The 20,130-nt window shown below is 35.7% G+C and overlaps 1 protein-coding gene across 8 annotated transcripts in view; it reads right to left on the bottom strand.

Moving 5' to 3' along the window:
* Window positions 1-20,130, bottom strand: part of msi2 (musashi RNA binding protein 2) — a 357,407-nt gene that overhangs the window by 58,660 nt on the left and 278,617 nt on the right. For all 8 annotated transcript variants that reach the window (XM_015391454.1, XM_015391455.1, XM_015391459.1 and 5 more), the window contains one exon: window positions 8,154-8,228. In XM_015391454.1, the coding sequence (XP_015246940.1) occupies window positions 8,154-8,228 (75 nt within the window). The remainder of the gene's footprint in view (window positions 1-8,153; window positions 8,229-20,130) is intronic.

The raw sequence follows: 20,130 nt of genomic DNA, 5'->3' as shown, positions 1-20,130 counted from the left end.
TGTATGTATGTATGTAGTATCTCTGTATGTATGCAAATGTAAATGGGGTGGGCCGATAGATGAGTGATGGATAGAAAACTGAATGGATGGATAAACTGAATATATTATGAATGGAATGGTAAATGGCCAGTCACATCCATCCATTGTTGAAAAGGAAGCGTTAGAATGCACTAATCTACATGCATTAACAGCACAATGCTGCAGGTGTAATATAATGTTTTTTACTTTTTTATAAGGAAGCATCTTTTGTTAAATGTTCAAACCAAAACTTCATTAAGTTTTGAATGGTGTACAAAGTAAGGAAAGTCCAAACAAATCAGCTTAAAGCCTTTGAAATAAGGGTTTCCTAAAGATGATAAACAATCATGTAAGATTCTGTTCTTAAAGAAACTGCCTGATGAATAAAAAAGACTTGGTTTCTAACTGCTAATTTGCTGCACGCCCCTTACCATCTTTTATTCCGCTACAATGGTAAACACTGCTGTTCTCTTGATTACTACACATCCGTCAGACAGTAATGTCTGAAATTAAGTTTCAATTCAAAGTGAAGTTCACACATTATGCTGAAATTATGCAGTCACGAGGTAAACAGTGCTTGATTTGCAACACTGCATATAAAAGACAACTCTGAATTCTAAAGTAGAGCAGCAAATCAAAAAGTCTTGCTTCATCAGACACTTTTTACTTCCCTTAGTCCTTAACAATTCACTGCATAAAAAAGGGACAAACATGCACAAAACATATGCATTTTAAATATGATTTATTTCAAAAGGTGCACAAATAATTTGGAGGCTTTATAAAAGTGACCCTGGACTGTTTTTATTTGTTGTAATAGCTTTTTAACCTTAATTTGTTCTTTATCAATTTAAACAGCTGGAAAACAAGATACAGCATGAATTGCTGACAAGATAATCTTTACGTTGTTCATGCTGCAGAAACAGCAGATATTGTACAGAATTTTTATTCTGCCAGTAAGGATTGCTATTTGTTTGAGGATTATTATCTGTTCTGACCAGCAGTTGTGTCGCTAAACCATCAAAGACCCTTTGTGATGATTTGTGCATGTAAGCCCTGGTAGAGAAGCGATGTTACGGCTGAGCACATACTTAACAAGGAAAGAGTGCTTTAAAGTTTGAACACATCCTCTAGGCTGAACATTTATTCCCAGTCTCCTACTGCTTCATAGGATATATTAAAATATCAGACAGCAACTGTATATCACACCTCTGCTAATCCCATGTCTGCTGACAGCGCTCGGAAAGACCTACCAAATAGGAATATAAAGCAACTCTGGAGGGAGGATCTAAACCCACTGAAGGAAAACATCTCCGCCTGCAGATGCATTTGGAAAAATGCCACCAAAAACGGGCAGCGGGCAAGAAAGATGTTTGAGAGGGGGCTTGGTCTGGGTAAGAGAAGTGACGGTGTATTTTAAAAGCAAATCTTAAATGAAAACTAATGCTGACTGATGTTAAAATGTTCACCTAAAAAAATGCAACTTCCTAATTTCCAATATGCAAATATTAAAATATTTTGAACTGAGCAAGTTTACAAAGAAATTTAAAAAAGTGTACATTAATATCAGGAGAGCACTTTTAAGGAGACATTACGGGAGTTTTTGGTAGAAAATGTCTTTAAGATTGCCTTTTTATTTGACCTTTTATAACTAAAAAATGGTTTGATGTTCAGACTGACACCTCAGTAGTTTAGCACCAATACGTCTATAAGCCTGTAGTCTATTTTCCTTCGTTTACTTCAGGTCAGAGGTTCCAGCTTTTTTGAGCACATCAGTATTGAACGGGTCTGACTAAGCAAATGATCGAAGCATTATATGTATTAGTGATACTCTGTGTTTCCTGTGTCGTAAAGCCTCCTTTTGTCAAAAGACCTCATATGTTAAACGTGACATGAATATTGTAACTGGTTGTAGCTTTGTATTAGTTCTTAGTCTTCTACCTACTCCTTTTAAACTTTACTAACATGTCCATCATCTTTAAAGTAAATCTTGCTTGCATTGTTGGTCAAAGAAACTGAAAATAAATAAATAGATGGATTTTGTGGATACTCAGACGTGACCGGCATCCAGCTCAACTCAGACACCAATGGCAACTCTGGGTAAGGTGAAAAAAGGAAACTATCAAGCCTTGTCAAGTATGAGAGTGAGCTATTATAATATAAGCAGACGAGTGCTGCAGTTCTGCATTTCAGCCACAAGTGGCAGTATCATTCTCTCTATAATGCCTCTTTAAGGCTCAATTTTTACAGTTCATCTACTAAACAAAGTTGATTTGAGGCTTTAGTTGCTCTTTTAAAGGCACAATTAAAGCTGGAGATACGCCAAGTATGCCTGATGAATGTTTGACTAATTAATTGACCCTAAGTCTTAATAGGCAGATAAGATACTCAAAAATTCTTTCAACTATTTAAGCCACCATGCAAAAGCGCAACAGGTTACCATCACAAGAAGTTATTGAGCAGAAATGACAAAATTAGCTATTTTTTGTAACAATCAGATGAAAATGAGCGAGCATGACCACAGAAATTTCAATAAGTTTTAATCGGGGAGTGATGGCCTAGTGGTTCGAGCATTGTGCTTTGGTCCCAGAGGTTCTGAGTTTAAGCCCCACACATGTCCTTTGACTTCTACTCTGGGTCCTTGAGCAAGACCCTTAACCCCAGACTGCTCCCTGGCCGCCATTTACATCTCACTGCTCCTCAAGGGGATGGGTTAAATACAGAGAGTGAATTTCCCCTTTGTGGGACAATAAAGTATTTACATTTACAAGTCATTTAGAAGGAAACTGACTATTCAGTAATATTAAATACAAATATAATTTGTAAAAAAAACAACTGTTTCATGTAAATCAGGAACATTAATATGGTCAGTTAATGTTTTTGTTGCATCTTCTGTTTTTTACAGATCATTAAGAGAAAATACTATCAGTGATTTATAGTTCTGCAAAAGATGGATCAGAAATAGGCCTTTAAAGTCTGATCAGTCGATCTTTAGCCTTAGCTGGGGCCTGAATGTCTGTGTTGAGGCAATGGATTGAAATGTATTTGCTCTCACAGGCAAGTCTCTGACCAACAAATGATCTGATTTACATCAGCAGTTTACACTGTATGGTTAATACAACAAGCAGGCAGCTTAAGTGCACCGGGATTTTAATTATACGAGTATGTTGGTACACAATTCATAACTTAAAAAAATACAAACACTCTACACTGAATCAATACAAAAAGCATTTTTTTTTTTACGTTTGACATAAATGTCAATTTCATACAGTTTTTATGAGGTGCTGAGCTTAGGCAGTGACTGCAGCCTCTGGTTCAAGTTCAGTATATATCACTTCTGCTTCACCTCCAGTTTTTAACAACTAAACTGTTTTCTTCAGCTGCAGAGATGTCAGCTTTGATTTCTCCTTCTCTCTTTAGGTTTTATTGAGTTGTTCTACTTAATTCGCTGTTTCATCACTGATCAATGTTTTATCACTGTTTTATCTTGAAAACTGAACAATTGCCTAACCTCTTTTTTTATGTGAACACAGGGACCCCTGAGGTTTACTGGGTGTAAAAAGGAAAAAGGTCTGAAAGGCTGCTCACAATTTACACCTCTTGAATGCCGACCTCTTCTCCTCAGCGCCGTTTATAAACGGGAGCCGGTGTACAGTGTGAAAAGATTCACATCTTAAAACCAAGGATGCTTTCCCCATTTTCCCGAGGTAGGACACAAGTCAATATCTAGCCTGAGGTTATTTAATTTAGACAAGCAGTTTGATTCATACATTAAAATTTCCAATTACCTGTCAAGAGTTGAGTGAACCCTGAGGAGGCTGTTTTAATCATACAGCTTTATCAAACTCTTTAAATTGAGTTTAACGGGGATAGGATCAAACATTCTGCCTCAGGGAAGGTGATATCCCTTAATTTGGTGAAAACAGTCAACATTTTGAAAATCCATGTTTCACTACATATACATAATAAATCTTTGATCCTTTCCTTTCCTTCTCCGTTGACTGATCTAATTCATGTAGTTGTTAGAATGCATCTTGAAGAACTGATAAAGACCCACAAGGGATCATTTCATACAGGCCCAGTGAGAAGTTTACTTAATTCTCATCATGGGATGAATATCATATTAATTTAGGGCTTTTAGAGGCAATTGAACTGTTCTTTCCCCGAGGCTGAAAGGATAATAAAACAAGTAAAATAACAGAGGTGGAACAAAGTCACAAAAAATAAATAAACCTTTATGGGGCCTGACGTCAAAGTCTCAATGTTTCAAATGTCTAACTAGTCCTAATCAGCTATCCATGAAACACAATAAACAGAACGTCTCAAAGCATTAAAGTTAAACTTCTTTATTTAAATCTTTCAGCCCTGCAATTTTTTAGGATGTATCCTATATTTAGCTCGACTTTTCTGATATAAACGAGTCAAGTTTTAAGTCATCATGTCTGATTCGAGTCAAATTAGTGTCATAATGTTGGCTCTGATGACTGGCTTAATTATTCATTCCATTCACCTGTCCAACACTGCCCGGTTTCTAATCACTGCTCATTTGATCCACCTGCTCCTGCCTCTATTTAAGGTGACTGCATCTAGTTATCAGGGCCAGTTTATCTTGTTCTCTCATGCCAGTGGTGAAAGGGTTTTTAGCGTTTCCTTCCTACCATCTGAACAGTTTGTCTGAACGAGGGGTGTCAAAGTGGTTCCAGGAAGGGCCGTGTGGCTGCAGGTTTTCTTTCCAACCAAGCAATAGCACACCAGACTCCAGTCCTTCATTAAGTAAGTCCAGTCTTAACATGATGACTTGATGAGATGACTGGAGTCTGGTGTGCTATTGCTTGGTTGGAAAGAAGACCTGCAGCCACACGGGCCTTTCTGGAACCAGTTTGACATCCCTGGTCTGAACTGTCTTTATGCTCCTTGACCTCTGAGCCTTACTCTTCTAATCTTTTTGCCTGACCTGGCTTCGGAGTCCTGCTGGTTTTCATTTCTACGGGGCTGCAGGGCCGGAGACGCACTGGGTGGCGCCCATCACATCTTGTTGGCAGCCCACCGGCTGGATCCTACTCGCTCTCAGGACTCTGGGTGAACTGTTAAACCAGGTTAGCGACTCACTCGTTCATGTCATCCTCCGTTGGATATACGTGGTCACTAACCTGTGTTTCCTTTTACAGGTAGACACTCCAGCTACTGAAGCGCAGACCTGTTTTTAAATAAACACTTTTCATTTATCCCACTGTGTGTGTTGCCTCGAATATTGGGTCCTCTGTTCTGAGTCAATACAGTAAGAGATGCTCTAAGCCAACAACGATACAAGCAGACTTGGAAAAAAGCATTCAGTTTTTTCAAAATGTGTCTAAATGAGGCTGTCCCAAAATTGGGGGATCTGGAAAGCTAATTACATGCTAATTAAACAATCTCAATGCTAAGCTAATAAATAGCTAACCTAAAAATCAATAGAAGTATCAGTAAGTTCATTATTTCAACTGCAACTCTCTTCAGAGACATTTATGAGAGAGAGCCATTGTTACACATCACAACGACAGAGCTACCGTTGTCAGTTCTTCTGCATGACAATATTTTTTGAGCTAATATCAATAGTTGTTTAAACTTCGAATGTAGTGCACTAGTTAAACAGCAGGAGGTGCTGCACAGATGGCTTTATATCCCAAAAAAGGATTTCAACAAAAATGACAGCACTATGAGGCATCTACATATATGGTTTGTTAGCAAACAAAGAGGTCAAGAGGTGAAGTAAACACTCAGTGACTGCTAAGCATCAAATTAAGTTTATCTGCTATTCAAGTTAAAGGATGGAAATAATCAGAATAGAAAACAGGAATATAATTAAACAAAAAACTCTGCTTTATTTTATTGGCTGATTTTTAAAGAGGAACATACAGTATGTCCATACTTCTTTGTGCAAATAAATATATAAGTAAACTAAGTATGAATCTAAGTATATTGATCATTATATCCAACACTCTTTCCTAGGATGACTTTGAAGACAGATTATAAATATAAGGACAAAATTAAAGCAAATGAACAAAAAACTGGATCTAAAATGGATATAGCAGATTAAAATTAGGCTTCTGGGATCCCTGACCTTAACCCATCACAAATGTATGGTCTGTGCTTAAAGCCCAATCTATTCCAGGAAACTAAGGAGTTTAAATAATCACTATTGTGATAATAGAATTCCCAGATAGCAGATTATTTGTGCAACTCTGTAAGGTGTTTATCGAGAAAATTCACAATCTTTTATGTATAAATTAGACTCTCTGGATCAAAGAAGATTCATCATAAAATTAAACTAAGGCACCTGAATATTGTCTTATCATCTACCACTAAAAGTTAACTATTAAATGCTTAATCAGTACCCATAAATAGTATGTTTAAATGTATATACCAACTGTAAATGTTTTCCTTAGTCCTCATTATTCTCCACTTTGACAAAATCTTATTCAACTAGTGATTTCCATTTGCTTTACTAGTGAAACTGATACCTTTCACTGCAAGAAAATAGTTGTTTTGAGAAATTCTGGAATTGTAAACAGATTTCTTAACTGACTCTTTTGGGTTCCCCTTTTAAACACAACTAAAGTACCATCAGGTTTTTGAGAGATTAAATAAAATAACTACTTTAAGCTGAATATTTGCTTTAATCTCTCAGAAACCTTAGAGTATAATAAACTTTAGCTTCAAAGTTCTTTAAAAATATAAAATGCATAGAAAAATAATATAATGGAATAAACACAATATTTATTTTCCCTTGGCAGGACAATTCATGTGGACATTCGTATAATGTTAAACAACAACAACATAAATAATGAACAAGGATCCATCTATTATATTCTAGCAGTTATTTAAAGTGGATTTTTTTTCTGAATAATAACTTTACATTTTAGAAAATGTACAACACAATTAATGATTGTAAATATATCAAAATATTTTAATGATATTTCACACATTTAGCCTAATATTTTTCAAATTAATAAAATCAGTATCAAAGTCTGTGATTGTTTGTGGGGTTTTCTTTATAAATAATGTTAATAGTATTTAATTAAACTGGTACATAAAGGTTTTGTTGTTTTTCAGTAGGTCTGAAGTTGCTTTAGAGACACATGGACCAAAAAAGCATTTTTTTCAAAACAGACATTTTTGTCCTTGATGACTTCAAAAGATAGAAATTTAAACTAACTATGTTAAGGATTCTTATAGAATCCAAAGGTAATTCCTTCCACAGTCAGATTAATTATTATAGTAAAGAATATCATAAGATATATATGATTTTTTATGTTGCTCATCCCATTCTTATATTTCTCGTGTACTTTGACAAATACTATGTACTTTATTTCCTCCTGTTCCCTCAAATAACGTTATGGTCAAGTCTAAAACCAACATATGCCTCATCTGCAGGTGGTCACAGCTGGACCCCCTGTTTTACCATTTCTGAATCCATTTCACAAAGAATATTACCGAGATCTGAGCTGCTGGAAGATATTTTCCATTCTGTCTCATCAGTGGCAGGAATGATGTCTGGCATGGCAAACAGAGTAAGTGTAAGCTCCCTAAATAAAGCATGAAATTGACAGGATGCCCGTCTAAGTGAGGAAAGCACACAGCCCGCGGCCCCTTAAGAAGGACGCAGGTACAGCTGCTCACCTCCAGGCTTCACGCCTTCCATTTGGACTTCCATTAAAGCGCCCAGCGCTCTCTGAGTCAACACTTTTAATGCAGAAAATGACTTTATTTTCCATTATAAGCACCATATTAAAAGATCTGCCTACACAAAGAGCTGCTAATTTTTTCCACCCCTCCACAGAGACATTTGCATACATTGGACCACTGAAGACGGAAGAATTTTAGCCCATTTCAGTGATTTGGTCATGGTTGTGTTCAAGTGAGGGATAGAAAAGAGTAAGCAATTTACTTCACCATGAGTCTGCTTTCAAAACCTTGTTGGGAAAACCTGACACGTAGCACATATATTACCTCGCAGATGATTTGGTGACTGACGTGTATATTGATGAAGATTTATGTCTCCACATTTAAATGTGGGGGTGTGATTGTCAACGTGTGGGTCTGGTTGTGCAAAACAGAAGTTAGGTGCAACAGATATTTCAGAGAAGCTTCTGACTCACCAGGGAATTGGTAGCTATAGCTGGGTGCAAATCCAGTGTATCCGCGGCCATACGTTGCCACAATGTTAGGGTAACCTTTGTTAGGGAAACAGATTAAAAAAAAAGGTGAGAAAACAGTTTAAAACATACCAAAACACACACTATTATAGTATATACAAATAATACAGTATTTTGCACAGAGCATTGCAAAATTATTTACATCCCTTTGAAAATGGTCATGTTTCAAGCTTTTGGAATTAAAGGAATTAAGACAAGAGATGAAGACAGGGATGTTAAAGGAAAAAAATTCTGGTTTTATAACATTTTGCTGTTAAAAAAAGGTCACTCTACCAGTAAGGTCAGAGTTGTTCTCCAACTTAATACCAAGTCATTTGGAACCTGTTTCTTCAAAAAATGCTTGAAATTCATCAATATTATTTTTTCTGATCTGATTGGTTATCCTGCTGAAGTAAAACCATTCCCACATCATGATGCTGCCCCCACCGTGTGTCATAGGTTTTGTGTACTCAGGGTTATAATCAGTCTGAAGCCACAAGGCCAGAGGCAATCTTTGTTGTATATATGTAAGTCATTAAGTACATATGTAAGTAAATATCATCTCAACCTGAAGAGACACAAGGGGCGATAGTGAGGCTATTAGAGAGTTTATTGACATGAATTAATATATTGTTATGCTCAAACCCTGGCTGAGCATTGCTGATGATGCTCATGGGGAGATTTATAAGAATGGAGATGACTTTTTCGCTGGAGCATTGACACCAGTGGTGAACTGGAAGATAGAGGAAAGGAGCTAGATGGTTGGAGGGCAGACAGGACCATGATGAGGGAGCTTAAAAAGGAGGCATGGATGAATTGGCTGTTGAGGAGGCTTGGAGTGTAGAAGTAGATTGGCAGAAGTAGATCATGGTGACATGGCAGTAGGGATATGCATGTGAGGCTTGGCAGTCGTTCAAATAAAAAAAAAAGGCTAACCTTAATTTATATAGCACCTTTCTCTGATAAATCATTCTACAGTTATAGGAGTATTTATAAAAAGTGCAACTTCAAAACTACAGAGTTGTTCTCAGTCATTAACCCTGTTTTCCTCCCCAAGGAATCCAGTTTAAGTCAGCTCCTGTTTCTGCAAAATTTTAAATAAATTTGTTGAATGCTTATTTTTTGTGACGGGTAAATTATTGGGTTTTCATGGTCTGCCCAGGATTTACAGTGCATGAGTAGCGCAACACGGTTACACTGCAAATAGTTCTTTATACATGAGCTGTGGATCTCTGCAGTTCCTCCAAAGTAACAATGGGCCAATAATTTATTGAGTGATTTATAGTGGATTTTGAAGTATTACATTAGAAGAGCTTGACAGAAACACACATTTTAATAAATGTATTAAATTTCTCAAAAAAGTTTTGATGGTTACTTGAATTATTTTTTCACTTAAAAAAAAAAAAAAAAAAGAATGGAGCCAAAATGAAAACACATTTTGGGAAAAAAATTTGATTTGGCCAATATCTTCCTCACATGACTGATAAGCTGGTGTGCTTAAAGCAGCATCTGTATCACACATTTCTCAGTGTCTCCAGATTGAATGATCCATCACTAATGCTAGCTGACATGATAAAGTAAGTAAAACTTGCCTGATTACAGAAAATGTATTATAACCATGGTCCATCACTGATGTGTGGTCATGCTCTCTTGCTAACTGTACTTCCTGTTTACTACAGCCAAGTGTAATGTCTATAAATAACATATAAAAAAGATGGCTTTGGGCTCAAGCCACACCCAAAAAATATCGTTCTACATTCCTAGTTTGGATTGGAATAGAGTCTGTTATATTGACGTTGGTACAGATCTGAATAGAAATGTTGAAATAATAGGTAAACATTTGAAACCCCTTGTCAATTTGCTACAACAGATGGAAACCCATCTATATCACATTTTCTTCAATATTTTTTTTGTCTTTTAAAGTTTTGCTCAAACTTGGCATCACATTAGGATAGAAACTGAACTATATTCAAATTCAATTACACAGAGGGGATTTTTTTTCTACCAGTTAGCTGATTCATGGAGAAATATGTTTGCATTAGGTTTGTTAATGCTTATCAAAGTAAAGAGTGTGTGAAAAACCAGAAGGGGTGGGAATACTTTAGCAAACCATCAATAGCCTTAGGGAATCAGACCTAGATGGAACCCTGAAAGGTTTTCCTGTTATCTTAATTTTCTCAAAATTACATGTTCCAGTTAAAATGAGCGTAGCTCTGCAACCACAAGGTCTATTTGAATATATTCAGGGTCAAAGTAAAGAAAACACTTGTGAGATTTATGGGGTGTCTAAATATAAGCATATATGTTACTGATGAAGGGTAAATGAAGATAGCACAGCAACATTTCAGACTTCCTCTAAAAAACATTTTCAGCATTCACAACTCTCTGAAATGATACTTTGGAAGCAATTACTCTCTTTTAAACTAAAGTACAATATGTTGACATTGTTTTTGTAAAGACCTCCAATTCCAAACTGAAACTAAACAGAATTGCAGAGCTTTTTTATTTACCAAAAAAATCAGGTGAGATTTCCAACATGGCCAATTGGCACAGTTGTCCTGATCTGTGTTAATATGCATTTTTTCATGTAGAAACATTTATTTTTCATATCTGGATCACTAGTAATGATGAGTAGAGTTGAACGCAAAAGTTTTGGACAACGATTAGACAATTCAACAGTGCACCCAAGCACACATCTGCAGCCTCACATTTTCACAGTACCTCGCTACATGTGGGTGCACAGAGCCATAACTCCGCAACAGACTGATTAATTTTGACGAATCATACATCATTTAAACTGTTAGAGACAGTTAAGTTAATCTAGAGGAAAGATTGACAGTAGTTTCAGCCAATCAGAGCAAGCCAAAAGCAGTCTGTTAGCTTGGTCAGGAAGCTGAATTGGTGGCTTGTGAAAGCTACTTCTGGATGCTAAAGACGTGTAGATACACCCAACGTGTTTTCTTTAATGTGATAGAGATCCCTTTCATCCGACCATGTGTGGATTTAATGGTAAAACAGACTTTTTTAAAGCTCGTTTCTAGCTAAGCAGTTTCATCTTTTGCCGTTTATTGTCTGCAATGCTATGGTGCAGAGGAAGTGAAGCATATAACTGAATTCTACACTGCAAAAAAAAAAAAAATCTAATTAATAATGCATTAATAGTGCATTTTTTCCTTGAATTAAGGATTTAAGTAAGACACTTTGCCAATGGAACGAGACAATTTACAGTTAAAATAAGAAAAAAACAATTGGATTGTCTTATTTCAATTGCATAATATCTAGATACCTTATTTTAAGAGTAAAAATACTCCTTCCATTGGCAAATCATCTTATTTACCTGCTCAAACTAAGGGTAAATACCCTTAATTTAAGACATTTTTACTCATTTTGAGATTGTTTTTGCAGTGTACGGAGTCGCTGCTTTCATTTGATGTGTATTTTGTGGTGTTCTGATCCTGGGTTGTGGCCGTGGGGAAAGAAATGTTTATAAGTTGCTATTGTGTGGTGTATTTACATTTTACATCTTTTATTGCATTTGAGCATTACTTTAATTATGTTTTGCACATTTTAAAAAGATTTTTGTTGGCTTTTAGCCTAATTTCTACAGTTAAATTTGATATGATACATTGCTATATTCTTTGATATTAATGCGTGGTTTATCACTGTTGTTATTGTGTAACTATGACGAGGTACCTTAAATGGTACCCCTCAGTTTCAAAGGGTTAAACAATGACTTAAATAACCATAACATATATAACACAGAATTCTTCTTACAGTCTAGAGTTGCTGTCCTCATTTGAAATACAGCAACAAGCAAGGAGAGATTTATTTGTGTGCTTTAAACCTAATAAAGCCTTGTTGACTGAAAAACATTCCTTCTAAGCTGAGTTTAACAACAAGCAGCTCCTCAATCACTGCTTGTCTTTCACAAACATGTCAGCCTCTAATCACAATCAGCTACCTTAGTTGCTTTGGCCGAAATCTCTGAACTACTGTCACAGATCGTAGTGATTAATTTAGTCAGTAAAATTTTACAAGGATAACTATAAAACTGGAGCCTACTCTTTTCTTTCAAGAAAGGAAAATATGATCATTTAAAACCCAACTATTAGTGAATGCATAAATTCTTTATGATCTTACAAAATTTATACATTTCTTTCCCAAAACTGGAGCTTCAGAAAAAGGTTTTGATGTTTTTATGCTCATGTATTCTCATCTCCATGCATACTTTTGTTTACATCTTTACAAAGGCTGGTAATTGAGAGCTGCAGTCGCATTTGTTATGGTTGGAAAACAATGTTCAAATATGACTACTCTTCTCTTTTTTAAATGGCAAGTTCATTTCCAGTCTTTTGTTAACCACAAGCTCTCAGGCATTTTTATAGCACCATGTAATAACATTTTATAGCCGGCTCCTGGAAATGATGCAGCACCACTGCAGAAAAGGTTCACGTTTAAATATGGATAGATATTTATTTGAAGTGAAATCACCTGACATTTAGATCTAATTTAGTTTTATTTTTTGAGTCAATGTTTTACCATTAATTAAAATGAAATTAAAACAGGATAATTTTTTTTGTGCAGATATCATATGAATGTTAGTAGGGTCACCAGTCTTTTTTTTTTATATGCATAAGCCAATCTGTTCAGAGAGACATTATATGAGAGCATTTGGCTTCGGCAAAAACGACTAAATGTCCACTCTAACGCAAACATGTTTTTGTTTTTTTTAACACTCTTTTAGAACAGGCCAGACACAGCTGGGGATTTGATCATAAAAACAAAGTATTCAGCGCTTCTGGAAATATTTGCGCAGTGTAAAAAAGAAACTTTCTCTTTTTTCAATGTTCTTTTTTATGTGATGCATAAATTGTTTAAATCTAACCTGAAGGATTTCCAAAAACCACAAAAGACTGCACAAGGTCATTTTTACTGAACAGAGACCAAGGCGAAACAGAAAAGCGTGAAGTACATGAAAAGCAAAGTGCATCCATGTTGCTTTTTTTTTTAACCTTTTACAGGAGTTAAGAGGGAATGTAGGAGCTGGGTGCTCCAAATAAAGTGCTCACTTAAATCAAAGGTTTAATTGATCATTAGCCAGGTTGACCACCTCTAAAAAAGTAGCAGTTTTTTGGCACTATGCTGGTCTGGAGAAAACACGTGTGTTCAACACAAAGTGGGGCCAGCAAGACAGCAGCAATGGTCTTAAATAAGATTTTGTTGCAGTACATCAATCTTGAAAGATTTAAAGGAACATTTGAAACAAGCCATCATTCCACACTGTAAAACATTTCATACAGGTGAAAGTTACCCAGTCAAATCGTTGAATGCTCAGAGAGACAGCAAAACAAGTCAAGAGACAGAAAAAGACTGAACATATATGGCTGTTTGGGTCTTAAAAAATAAAATATTTTAAAGTAAAATGGTTAAGGTTTGCAAAGTTTGATCTCAAATAACCATATATGACTTCTAGAAAAGATTCTTAAGAGAAATTAGAGAAATATTGAAGTACAAACAGCTGTCAAAGTGAAGTCTGGGGTTGGTTTTTAAATGTTAAAATGTGTTAACTCTGATTTTATGGAGTCACAAATGAACTTCTGTTTTTTTAGAATGAGATACTGTCAACTAAAGTAAAAAAGTTTGTTAACAAATGTCATCCAACTATGATTCCCGAAAAGCACAGACTTGCAACTGATTGACTGAAAAAGAACGCTCCAGTAAAAGTGAAATGTTCTGGTGGAGATAGATGTAAAGTTATCTGCAGAACGGTGTAAGTGACTGCTAAGGTTGGAGAGAAGTGATGACGTAAACTTATTCATGCTAGAGGTGGTTCTACAAGTTTAATGATGGAGTAGAATTAGTTTCTCACACAACGCTTATTTCTAACCTGGTTAAAGTCAGATTTTTCCTGTCAGTAATGTATAGACATTATAGAAAATATAATATCCGTAAATCTGTGGAACTAAAAAACTTATATTTGGAAGTACTGAAAAATAAAGAGGGGGGGATTCTCTTTTATCTGGTAAAGAAACAACAGCTAAAAAGATAGCAAAGGTCACCAGACATCACTGCTTTTTTAAAAACTGATTTTGTTTATTTGCCTAAGCTTATAGTAAGAACATTAATAATTTCTCAACTTGACTACTGTCAAACAATATGGTCAAATGCAAAAAGAAAAGATTTAGAGAAACTTCAAATAATGCAGAATAAAGCTGCCTGTGTGGCATTAAATTGTTTTCACAGGACCAGTTTAAATACCATGCATTCAAATCTAAGCTGGCTAAAGACTCATGACAGGGCACTAGCTTCGCTATTATTCTCAACGTGGAAAATCTTAAAACTCCAGAGTCCACCGTTTCTGTTTGTTCAATTTAAGAATAATTTGGACTCTCATGGTTATGCCACAAGACAAGCAGCTGAAGGACGATTTGTAATTTCTAGGGCGAAAACTAATTTCCTCAAATGCACCTTTACTTACAGAGCAACGAAAGAATGAAACTCATTGCCATTAATTCTCATAAAAATTGTACATAAATCTGCTTTTAAAATGCAACTTAAGAAGTTTTTAGGAGCAACTTATCTATAAATGAATTAGTTTCATATTCTAATTTATTGTAAGTTATTCATAAAATGTTAAAATTTTAAATAGTAACTTTCCCCTTTTCTATGAATGTTCAGTCTTATTGATATGTATATGATATTTGTCATCTGTCAAACATGTTCATGAATTTACATGGTATACTGTATTTTAATGATTTGGACCCCAGGAAGTGTAGCTGGCTATAAACCACAGCTAATGGGGATGCTAATAATAAATAAACAAAAAAATAACTTTAATTTAAAAGGTCTTCTTGAGTTATTAAGCCAAATGTACAGTAGGTGGTCTTGAATCCTGCACAGAACCACTACTGTGTTAATTTTAAGTTGCTGCTCTTTTAACTTAACTGTATATGTTTCAGATTTTTATTCATTTTTTAACATTGCCATTAACCTACTTCCCATTTGAATCACATTGCAACAGCAATGGTTCAAACAAATGATTCCAACTAAAAGTGATTAACAGCATTAAATAATATACAGAATTTGAAATATTTTTATATTATGATAAAGAATGGTGCATGATGCACCTCATAAGCTAAACATGTTTAAGCTGTCATCAGTATATGAATCAAAACTCAGCTACATTTTAGTTTGACATTTTGGTCGTCCCACATGCTGACATGGAAACATCTGCACTAAACTATTAACTTTTGATTAGTTTAGTCCGGGGGCTAATTGAAAATGACAAATGCGACTTGACTGTGATGTCTGTAAACCAAAGTCATCGTGCTTGTTGAGAAATCTCTTGACGTTCCAATGAGGACAAAAGAGGAGCCGGTGTCATTAGAAATATTTAAGAGCAGCAGATGCATTGTTCATCTGCTGTCATGATTCTTATTACAACCACAGACCAAGCAGTTAATTAGCTGGACACTTTTCAGACAGAAGCAGCTGTGGGCAACATATTGAGAGAGGATGTGAGGCAACAGCCATTGGATACAGGAAAAAGAAGAAATCTGAGAGGAGTAAAAGGGTGAGTTAGTGAGGCAGAGTGGAAGTGGGGAAGGATGGGAGCATCATCAAGGGTAATATGAACATAATTAACCCCTCTGATTATGGAATGTGTGTTAGTCTTTATTTGTTTTCCTCAAGCCATTACCCTATCAATGATTTTTCTGTTTCTAACTACTAAGGAAGGTGCAGTGCTTAATGCTAGGAATTCAGCCGTAATATCGCTGTCTCCATTGTACAATATTTAAAAAACCTATATCTCAGAAAAACACCTTGGAAACCTTTTTAGGCTTTTGTTTATTCAGCATGCGTTTTTAAAAGCTTGATGAAGTATTACATTTCTGCGTGATAATTTGTTACCATGCATCATGGATAAGGGAGGCTTCAGATCCACTGACAATTTTTATTCACTTAGATTTGAGGCAGCATGCTGGGGAAGCTGCCAGAAGGTTTCTGGGTTAAATCATAGTCCGGGCCTTTTTGTGTGGAGTTTGAATACTCTCCATGTGCACACAGTGGTTCTCTCCAGGTGTGTCCTTAGAATCTCTAACCTCTTAAATTCTGAGAACTTCACTGTTATACGGATGTCTGAGTGTCTAGATGGATTTATAAATGATGCATTTCTACGACTAGAAGACTCTAGACTCTAGTCTCTCCTTTTTCTCATCTATTCCATCCCACATATGTTCTGATACAATTTATTTTACTGAAACCAAATGTACGAATTTATTTCATCAAAGTAATTCTGTATCTGTTGTTGTAATAAAACAACAAAATGTTCTCAGAAATCAACTGCTGCAGATGGGACATTATTTAATGTTTATTCAATTAGCCCTGATTAATAACTGCCCTGTGGGGAATACAAAAATCGGTTCTTTTTGTAACAGTGACTCCGCCACACTCTTCAGTGTTTATGCTGTTACTGAGTGAAGAACGTTTTGCTTCTTTAATGATCACAGAGCTACTTAAAAAAAAAAACTTGGGAAGCAGGAAGAAGAAGAAACTACATGTCTCAGGTGGTGAAAGGGAGATTAAAAACTATAGAAGATGGCAGCCAGGTCCTCTGATTCTTCTAATCAGGCTTTTAACTCCAGAAAATGCTGGAATCATGTTGGAAATTCAAGAATAAAGATAAAACATCCAATTTCTTTAGGGAATATATAAAAAAGGCAAGTTTAGCAGTGTCACTTCATACTTGCTCATTGTTCAAAACGATGCAAAAGATTTATGTGAAATCCATGGTTATATATTTTTTTAAATATAAATAAAACCTTTTTAGTATTGTCATTTCCCTCATACAGGAGGTACATCATAAATATAATGCTTCTGTCATGGTAGGTAGTATTGAAAAAGCATTTAGAACTGCTTAACTAAGTCATCTTATTTCATAGTGTGTTTACTGCAGACCTCCTTTGCCCTGAGGTATGACATACACACCTATGAGCACATCTATCAGAAGGATGGTGTCTATAAATGCATGAAAAATGTAAGTTTGCATGCCGGGGCATTTTTGGTGTGCCTATGCAGGATACGTGCATGTTGGAATGTGAGCATGTGTGTAGACCCTCTGTTCTGTATGCTTTGTGGGTTGTGCCAGCTGGAATCAGAAAGGTTGACCTTGGTCATAAATATCTAATCAGTGTTTGCTGTCCATGAAAAAGTTCAATTTATTCCTGACCCAATGGGAAAATGCCTCAGCCAGAGCCTCTCTTGCAGACAAAACGAAATTCAAGTCTGAGAGGCGGAGAGGGGAACCTTAACCTGGTTTGGATGAAGTAGGACAGAGGCATTGCTTGAAAAAAAATAAAAAATCAGTTCTCATCATCTGCTGATGAGAAGTCATCACCAGGAAGCTACAGATGGATAGCTTTCACAAAAAAACCCTCATTGTTTGTTTGGTCTGAAAAGAACTGTGATATGGTACAATGAAAAGCCATCACAGCCGGCAAAGTATTGGATATTATGTGTTTGATACTGTCTTACTGTCAAACTGAATAAATGCCTGACTGAAAATGTTGCCTCAGATACCCTTGCTCTTGAGTCCTTCCTATTTTAACATTTTCTAAAATGAAAAACCACAACAACAATACATTACCAGCCCATTCACATAAGTAAAAGCAGAATTTCAAGCCAGAAGCATTCAATATAGAGAGGTTCTGAGTTACAAGCATGCATTTCTAAAGTGTCTGTACTGTATGTGTGAAATAAAAGAAAGGAAGCCAGAAATAAATTGCTAAAGAAAGAGAAGGCAGGGGATAACTTGTTGTTTCACTTAATGAAGCTTGCTACTGTGCCTGGCCTTGTGGCGGCCTCTTAGTGCTCTTATTTGCCTTATTAATATGCATGCTAATGTACCTATTTTATGGCCCAACAGTTCTGATTCACTTTAAAATCAATTATCCATCTGGTACACCCATACCTCGTGCAGGCTCAAATGTGTATTAATTTCAGCAAACATACATCGGCACAACACAATAAAGATAAATGCCCCGATTAGAGGCAGTAAACAAAGGAGCTAGGGATGGCTTTAATGAGATTTGGCACAAAAGGAGCTTACACTTTCTTAAATAATGAGCCTAGGGTCCCTTTTTCCAAATGCAAATTATATAAAGGAATGTTTCGCTGCCCTTGTTCCAATTTCATTTAGATAAGAGTGTCTCCAAACAAGTTGGCTGTTAATATTCTCACATGAGCACATCACTGCCTTCCTGCTTGGCATCTCCCAGCGGAGGGAAAGAGTGCTCTCCTCTCCGCAGACACTTTAGTCTGTAATAAGTTCTGAAAAGTTCACTGTGCTTGTTAAATACTTTGACCAGATGAGATGGAGCTGGGAATGGCTTCAATAGAGTTGACAGACGCACTTGGCTGGACTCATCAACTGTTTTACCACCAACAACTGTATAATCACTTTCAGAGAAAGGTCAAGAATGCAGTAACTGAGACAATGGAAGTAACTTTGCACAAACAAATGAGGAGATTAATGTATAGAAATTAGCTAATAGAAATAATTTGCTGCCTTTCAGAGTACAACAATTTATGTTGTTTGTTAGAAACTGTAAAGCCAGGAAATTATGATGACATTTTTTTTCCAGTAAATGTTTTAAGCTGCTTGATTACTGAAATAATTCAATCTACGGTGTTGCTATAGTTTTTTAACACTTAAAACAATCAGAAAATGAATTTTGTATGATGTATTTGAGCAGTTTACATACATCCTTGAAGGGATCCAGTCACAGACTGTGCCTATTAAAAAAACAAACACCAACAACCTTATGTACATGTTAAAATAAAGCAATTTATAAAGAATATGGTGCAAATGCAGTAGAAACATTGAGTTGAGTTCTATTTAAAGAGATTTGATAATTCACAATGTAGGGCAAAAATTATGTTTACAAGTGGGAGACTTGATTTGTGACTTGATTAGAGTTTCAACAGTTCAACAGTCTGATGACAGCGAGAAAAAATCTGTTGCAGAACCTGCAGGTCTTGCATCAAATGCTTCGAGGCTTTCCTAGAGGACAGCCTCATAGTGTTTACTCAATCACTTTAGAACCTGAAACCTTTTTTTGCACCATACTCGATCAAAAGAAAGGAGCTTTGTTTAACACTGTTGCTATGTGCTGGCAGATCTTACTTCTCCATCTACGTGCTAGCCTCCTCAGCATTAGCTAACACTTCAATGAACATCAATGTTTATATTGTATTCCAAGCACTTCACTTGTCTTATCCCTGTTGGCATCCATATTTTCTTCAATTTTGGACTTTTCTTTTTTTTTTTTTTCACACCTCTTGGAGAAAAAATGGCTTCTGCTCCATTCCTTACTTGTTTACTGTTGTGACGATGTGCAATATCTTCTTATGTACGCTTAAACTTATTAACAAATGGAACAAGAACTAAATAAAAAATCTGAGAAATAAAATCTAAGCCAACAGGAAACCACAGTTCAATCAGATAACCTTTATAAAGAAACCAGAAAAAGCTAGTCACAAAAATGAACCTTTTAATAGCCACACACCTGATATAAGATTATACCCATGCCTCTGAGGAATGCCAAACAAACACATTTCTGCATGTTGAATGGTGTGCATTTATAGAGTGGTATTACATCTTGGGTTTTTAAAGATGAAAGAAAAATAAAACATTTAAAATAAAATTATGAGTAAAGCGTAAAGAAAAAAAACCTAGATGTAATTTAAATGTACAATGATAACCACTGTTTGGTGAAACGAGCTGATAACCCTTTTTCTGCTCTTAGGTGGCTAAAAAAAATTCCCGTCTGTATTATTTACTTTACTGTATTTAAGAAACTTGACATGTAAACTAAAACAAAATAAAACAATGCCAAACATAGTAAAAATGTATTTGGAAAATAAATAATGGAAATAACTT

This window comes from Cyprinodon variegatus, unplaced genomic scaffold, assembly GCF_000732505.1.
Source record: "Cyprinodon variegatus isolate N-32 unplaced genomic scaffold, C_variegatus-1.0 Scaffold542, whole genome shotgun sequence".
Taxonomy (NCBI): Eukaryota; Metazoa; Chordata; class Actinopteri; order Cyprinodontiformes; family Cyprinodontidae; genus Cyprinodon; species Cyprinodon variegatus.
Note: the sequence above shows the minus strand (reverse complement) of the source record. Positions and strands in the feature narration are given on the sequence as shown.